The sequence below is a fragment of the Paramormyrops kingsleyae genome, chromosome 8, assembly GCF_048594095.1.
Source record: "Paramormyrops kingsleyae isolate MSU_618 chromosome 8, PKINGS_0.4, whole genome shotgun sequence".
Lineage (NCBI taxonomy): Eukaryota > Metazoa > Chordata > Actinopteri > Osteoglossiformes > Mormyridae > Paramormyrops > Paramormyrops kingsleyae.
In genome coordinates this window covers 26266621-26273951 of record NC_132804.1, presented here as the reverse complement: position 1 = coordinate 26273951, position 7331 = coordinate 26266621, and the positions used below count along the sequence as shown (strand labels likewise).

General features: G+C 47.2%; 1 protein-coding gene across 1 annotated transcript; it reads right to left on the bottom strand.

Moving 5' to 3' along the window:
- Nucleotides 1-666: 666 nt before the first annotated feature.
- On the bottom strand, nt 667-7076 carry sephs3 (selenophosphate synthetase 3). Its single transcript, XM_023799646.2, has 8 exons — nt 6573-7076; nt 5842-5945; nt 5443-5550; nt 4540-4694; nt 4320-4410; nt 4128-4227; nt 3720-3932; nt 667-2935 (listed from the first exon to the last, which is right to left on the bottom strand). Exons 2-8 carry the CDS (start codon nt 5935-5937, stop codon nt 2646-2648), a joined length of 1053 nt encoding a protein of 350 aa, XP_023655414.1. The 5' UTR covers nt 5938-5945; nt 6573-7076; the 3' UTR covers nt 667-2645.
- Nucleotides 7077-7331: the final 255 nt, after the last annotated feature.

Genomic DNA, 7331 nt, shown 5'->3' with positions numbered 1-7331 from the left:
GGCTGACGACTTCCCTGTGTACAAAATGTCAAAACTTTACATATACTTCACATTCACTTTTGCAATCCTTAGCCAGTCAGCTACAACATTTAGGATCGGCAAGCCAAGTGGTGAAAACGATCATTCGCCAACCTGTATCCATAAGGACAGCTAGACCAGAGTTCGCAAGTCACATGCGGCTCGTTCTGTTACAGAGGTCACAGGATGAGCAGCGTGTAACCAGACATGTCGGACGAGACGAGACGCCCTGCAGGAGGCTAGTAGTTGCCCAGGGCTTTGCTGATGTACCGTTGAAGGAATTGTAAATTGCTAGATAGCCTACATCAATATTTCTTGCTGGAGATTATAGAAGCTTGCTTGATAAAAGAAACACACCCACTCTTTGGTTTGGGATGTTACTGACGACCAGCTCGTGTTGATGATTTAAAAAAGATAAATAAATCTGATTATTTTTTTGAATACACAGTAGAAATATTTGTATTTGCACTGAAATACTTCCATACTTTTTTCCTCTCCATACTCAAGATGTTGAAAAGATCAAAATCAAATTTCATGCTTTTACATACCGAATAGGAACCTTGTATCTAGTCAGTTCCAAACCTTTCATAAGTTAAGTCAGCTCCATGGATTTCACAAAAAAAAAAAAAAAAACAAGCCAAACAGTAATGAAACTACATACTTGGTTTTATTGAAAGCAATGACAAGTGAATTTATAAAAATCCACATTCACTCAGAAGGAACCAGCTGATTGGACTGGACAGCACAGGGCCCGCCCTCTTCTTTGTAAGGTCATCAACTCCATCCATCCCCATGGGCTGGGGTTTAGAGGACAGAGCATCATAATAAGATGAAAGCAGCTTTCTGTGCCATTTTGACCAATCAGGTGGCACAACCAGAGCTCCGACTTCTTCCATTGGTTCAGAGAGAGCTGCTCAAGCCTCGCTCTAACCCAAAGTAAGAAGTTGGGGGCTCACACCATATCAGAGCAGAGAGACCAAAATTATGGAAAAATGGGGGGACCCAGTTCTATTTACATTTTTGATTTTTAAATACCCCCCGCCCTGTTTAATCAGATAAATCAACACAATATTATTTCCTCATACCTAGAAACTTACAGGATGTTTCATGGATTCACCATTTAACTTGCAGACATTTAATAAACCACCTGATCTTTCATAGGAAAAAAAATATACCCAAAGCCTCCCCTCCCAAAAAATGTTGACACACACAAGACACCAACCCCCCCAAAAAAAAAGATATACACACTTCATTTCGCTCACTCATAGGCACTGTTGCAGTGGGGCATCAGAAAACCTTTAATGAAAACCCCCATGTTTTAGGACGGACACAGGGGGCAGAACTGCAGGACAGCCAGGAAGCAGACTTCATATCACCTCAAAGCTGAGCAGAGGTTCATTAAGCACGAAACTGCGCTTAAAGCATGATGACTTCAGTTATTTGGGGGGAATTATCTGACTTTTCAGTTAGACGGGATCTTCTTGTCACATACTTTGGGTTCTGGTGACGTTCTCCAATTGTAAATCCAACCCACCCAACCAATGCTGATCGCACAGAGCCCCTATCAAACTGACTGTACGACTGTAGAGTCAAGACTAGTGAATGCTGCAATGTTAGTGATTGTGGAATGATCATTTCATGCTGAAGCTACAGAACATTTTCTATATTAAAAAAAACAAACAGATCAAAGCTGAGATCCAAAGGCAGGGGGATTTCCATTAAAGCAACTTAAAGCGACACGCTGCTATCAAATCTAATCTTGCTATTGCATCGTCATTTGAGACATTCAGCGAGGTGTAGACTTCAACCTTCTGACAAACAAGCCAACTCTTCTGTATGTGTTTTGGAGTCACTCCAAAGATGGTCATGAACAGGCAATTGTTTAAGAAGGACTTGCTGTACTGTTTGGTTTGATCACATGACCTCACCTATAACGGTGCATTGGATATCGTGTGATGATTTCAGGTAAACAGTTAACAAGCAAAACAATGGAGCCATTCGGGCTCAAACCTTGGCACGTCTGTTCCAGTCGCACACGCCCAAAGGTGGGACATCTACCAGACCGGCCACAGTGGAGGTAACTGCAGGAGATGCTTACTCTATAGCTCGCGGCGGCTGCAACGTCACGGGCCAGAGTGAGTTTCAGTGCCGTCTGGGTACGGCGATGGGATGAAAGGGGGATGGGATTGACAGGAATGGAAAGGAGTAGCGGAGAAGGACAGGAACATGAGGCGGTGTGCTGTTCATCTCTTCTCCCACCAGAGAAAGAGGCTTGTTTTTGGTCTGTCGCTCTCAGCCCAGTGGCTGACCAGGGAGAGGTGATGGACAGCGGGGGAAATAAGACCCGGAAGAATCAGGAAGACTGATATGGGGATGTCTCGCTAAGAAAAGGAGAAAGGAAAGACCTGCAGAGTCACAAATTCAGCTCAGACAGCACAGCTTGTACAGTTGCTCGGTTTTACACAGCTGTGAGCACAGGATGCCCTCTCCCGTACAGGACGGGGGCAGAGCGGGACCTACCCAAGCGACAACGCGATTGACGACGAGAAGCGGAGGGAGAGAAAGAGGAGGAGCCAGAAGAGGGACAGACAGCTAGAGGGTTTGGGGACATGACCCGCCACCGGGCCTCAATTCACCACGGTGCTTTGGATGTCGCCGGGACTGGGGGTGTTGGTGTTGTTGCTGCCGCCCTCCTGAGCACCCCCGATGGAGCCCCGGGGCGGCACCTCGATGATGCGCGGCTTGTCAATGATGCGGGCGCAGCGGTTGCCCTTCTCCACAATGCCAATGATCCAGGCCTGTTGGCCCTCCGCCGCCCCCTCCTGGCCCAGTGGGCCACCCGGCCCATGGCGGCATGACTTCATCTCGGCGCAGAAGCGGGCCGCTTGCTCGCGGGGCAGGCAGATCAGGAGGCCCCCTGAGAGAGGGACACACACAGATACATGCACAGTGAAAATTAGCAACCAATCATCACTGCGTATCTTGTACAGAGGCCAATCAAGTCTCCCAGTGCGATTTAACAGTTTTTTGCAGCTGCCCTTACTCGGAAAGGAGTAGCATTAGTAATGTTCATTAATCACGGTAGTATAATTTCACTGTACACACACAGCCGCTGTTCAAATCTAAATACACCAGATTCTGATACAGGTAAATTATTAAGAGGATTGCATTCTTGTAGTATCATACTAAACTTTAACCCATAAAGCTTCTAGAAATTAGGCTTGGGTGGTATTACTGTAAATTATGGGAATTTCCATCTGGTATCAGTAAAGTTCATTAATTTAATCAAATACTTTGTGTTCGTAGCCAAAAAAAATTATTTGGTTTTTTTTTTTTTTTTTTAAATCAGCCAGGGGGAGAGAATTGGTAAAACTTACCAGACCCCCCCCCCAATCCAAGTTTGGGCAAACAATATCTTTTTTATCATCTTTATGACTTTATCAAAATTCAAAAATACCAGAATAATGCTGCTTTTGAAAATACAGTCAAAATACCAAGTAATGTACCATAATGTGTGGACAGTACAAAGAATTAGATGCTACTCAAACCTCGTAGAAATATTAACAAACAGACCCACAGTGAACTACAGTTACCTGCCCATAACCTGCCCACATCCCTAAGGACGGGCCTCACTTAGCTACCCCGTAAGGTCTCACGTGGCTGGTTCTGTTAGGACGGCCACAGGACACACAGCGCCTGACCTGACGTCTCGGACGAGGTGCCCTGCAGCAGGCCGAAGCGGTTGCCGCAGGCCTTGCTGATGGCGGCCATCTTGGCGATGATGGGCAGGTTGTGGATGACGAAAGCGACATCGCTGCGCTGCTGTTGGGCCAGATTGCGGGCGTGGCCCAGGATGCCGAAGCCCGTGATGTCGGTGGCGGCGTGGGCATTGAACGTGTGCATCAGGGCTGCGGCTGCGTGCCGGAGGGGGCGGGAACAAGTGACATGTCAGCCCCATTCAAGCAAGTCGCATTCTAAAAAAGCATAACTAAACCTCCCTGCATACACATGCACAAAGACTAACAAAATCTGAGAGAACCTGCATTTCTGTGAAGCAAAATGGAAGGAGGGTGATTATTAAATAAAAATATCTGGCTGGGGCATCTTACCAGTCCGGTTGAGCATGGCCATATTGAACATGGCTTCCTGGTAGGCCTGTTCCACCTCCTCCCGCGAAACCACCAGCTTGATCTTATTCCACTTCTCGGGCTACACGGACAAGTAATCAGGACACATCAAGGAGCCGAAGGCAACGCAATGACACATGACAACAACAGAGGAGATTTGTGTCCCTATCTCACCATGTCCAGCCACTGATGGGCATTGACGGCCACCTGAGTGCCGAGGGGCTTGGTCAGCACCAGAACGTCACCGGGCACGGCACTGTCAGGCCTGTGAAAGAGAAACGCAAGTCAGATGACCATCAGAGAACGCCACACCCAATGGGGATGCGGCCGGACACAGGCAGAGGGCCAGCCTTAACGTGGCTAGAGCTGCAACCTGAAGAGGCCGAACACTCACATGATGAAGTCGGTGGGCTGGCACACCACTGTGGCCACGCCCCCGATGATGATCCAGGGATTGACGACGGTCTGGCCACCTGTGACTGACGTCCCGCCCTCCTCTGCAGCATCACGGAATCCCTTAATCATCAGGGGCATCACTCGCTCACGTTCCTGGAGGAGAAGGCAGATGACAAGCATGAGCACAGACTCAATCCAATCAGGACCATCATGAAGAGTAGATGGACAGTTCAAACAAGTAATGAGTGGTGCATGGTGAGCACCAGCTACTGCAGTTTTAAATCAGCATGCAGACTTGTTACCAGATGTATCTTTCTGTTTCAACCCCCAGGGTGGTGTCAACTGCTATTGTGCTGAGAAAAGTTCTTAATCCAGTAGAAAAATTCAACCACCCAGGGCCAAGATTATGCTAATTTAAGATGCACAATGATCACAAAGCTTGTGATTGAGTGAGATGACGATGGCAAAATGCATGAGGTATAGCGAACTGTCCTGAAGGAAATCCACAGGATAAGGGAGAACATGCAAGGTCCACAAACACACACAGAGCAAAGGGCAGAAGTCAAACCCTGAGCACTGGATGTGAGGCTGCAATGCCCCACATCGGCACCTCCATACGTTTTAAAGACCTGTCAATTTTCAGGCAAGGTAAAGCCCCGGGAACAAGCTAGTTAGGCATCTAGCTAGGCATGCTGCTCTGGGGTTAGCATGAGACTAGAGCTGAAATTGTTCTAACACAAAAAACCTGGTGGCTTGTTTTGTTCTTTACAAGTCAACACAGCCAGGATTCCCGTTTGTAACGGGGGGGACGACAAATCATGCCTGACAAAGCACTGATCTGTGCCACAGTGGCATTACAGCACAACACGACTAAAGGCAGGAGGAGTACGGGAACAGTTACTTTGTCATTCATCTTCTGACTGACGCTCAACAGCATCAACATGTTGTCGCATTCGGTGATGCCCATTGCATACAGGTCGCTGAGGACATTGGCGCAGGCGATGCGGCCCTGCAAGTGAGATGCATTTCCATGACAATAAGCTGATGGCAGTACAATCAGACAGGAGAATGGGGACAAGCCTATTAACTAATTAATACCAAACACATACATGCACATCACAATAGAATGTTTTACTTACAGGTGTGCTTTATCATATAGCAATTGACTTACTGGGGGGCAAGGGCCAGTGACCAAATTATCGTTTATCCACCATATGACTTAATAAATAAATTATTGTTTATCCACCATACGACTTCATGTCCAACATTGAGAGAGAAGCCCAAAAGGGAAGAAATTTACCATCATATATGGATCTTCCACCAGCGGGTAGAAGAAATCAGTGGTTTGAACCAGAGAGAGACCCCCGTGCCTAAGGGGAATCACACAGCAGTCCATCCCTATACCTGCAGCATAAGAGCAGAGGGGATCAGAGAGCGACCTCAATAAAATCCGAAAAAAATATAGTTTAAGGACAGCTAGACATTTACTTGAGTACTACACTAAACGTGCAAGGGAGGCCAGAGACGGTGGTATTGCATACGGACCAAAGTCCTTTTACAGCCCGTTGATTTATTTACGCAACCCCATGCATCGGATTTGTATTCTCGGACCCAAAGGTTAACAGAGCATAGTTAGACATACTTCTGCCCCATCGACACACAAGGCGGGGGAAACCAGCCGAAAAATGCCCTACAACTGTACTACACTAACATTTCCATTCAGAAAGAGCGTGATAACGTACAACATGAAACCTCCAAGTCTTTTACTTGTAAATGCAAATAAGCGATGCAGTCCGTTAACCATCGACGACGATTATGCAACGTTTCAGGTAAAAAGTGAAAGAAAACTCCAAGATGGGACACTTTGATCGCTGCTGATTTTTTGACTATGAAGTTACACAGGATCATCAAGAATAGCAGGTGTACACGGGTACGTGCAAGCCCTCCCGATGTAAAAAGGGCCCCTTGCTTAACGCACATGATGCTAAACAGAATGCACATCATGCTAAGTAAACCGTAGAACCTCCTTACCCAGTCGCGGGCCCTGCACAACCTGGGCGAGCTGCCCGTATTCCGCGGCCTCGTCCCCAACACCGGTGCCTGCACCCCCGTCATCCCCCGCCGCCGTCGCCGCTGCCGGTCCCGGTCGGTCGTGTTCCAGTCCCTCCAGGAGTTTGAGCAGTGCCTCCTGGGGGACCTTGCAGCCTCATCCTTTCATTTCGGAGAAGGCCGTGAGCCTGAAGCCGCGGTCTAGGCCGTGATCCTCGGGCTGAAAGGCTTGATAGCCGACGGGGTAGGGTGTTCCGAGACCAGCCGTACCGCTCACATCGGCCGGCTGGGCCAAAGGCGCTGGATCCGACATATTTATTTACCCAATTTTGTGGCTACCATTAAACATTCAGGAAAGCAATACAATAACTTTTAAAATAAACAGCGACGGACAGACGAACCGCCAAATTGAATGAATCGCCAGACCTCGAGCTAGCCGACTGTATTTGAACTAGTAACCAGAGAGGCGGAAAATCTGCATGAGCGCAGCTACCATTGTAAAAATAGGGAAGCATGAATTAAGTATTTAATATTCGCGCTCTATTTTAGAAGTGGATCGGGAAATGTACGACCGGGAAATGTAAAATTCATTATAATTTAATCTTGTTTAATAAATCTCAGGTGGAAAGTTTTAAACATGAGTATTTTATTTTAAACGCTCATAGTCTTTCCTACCCTGTGTGTTTGTGAGTTGTCTCTCCTACATGCGCATTAGCAAGTCCAAACCATGTCTTACAAAGC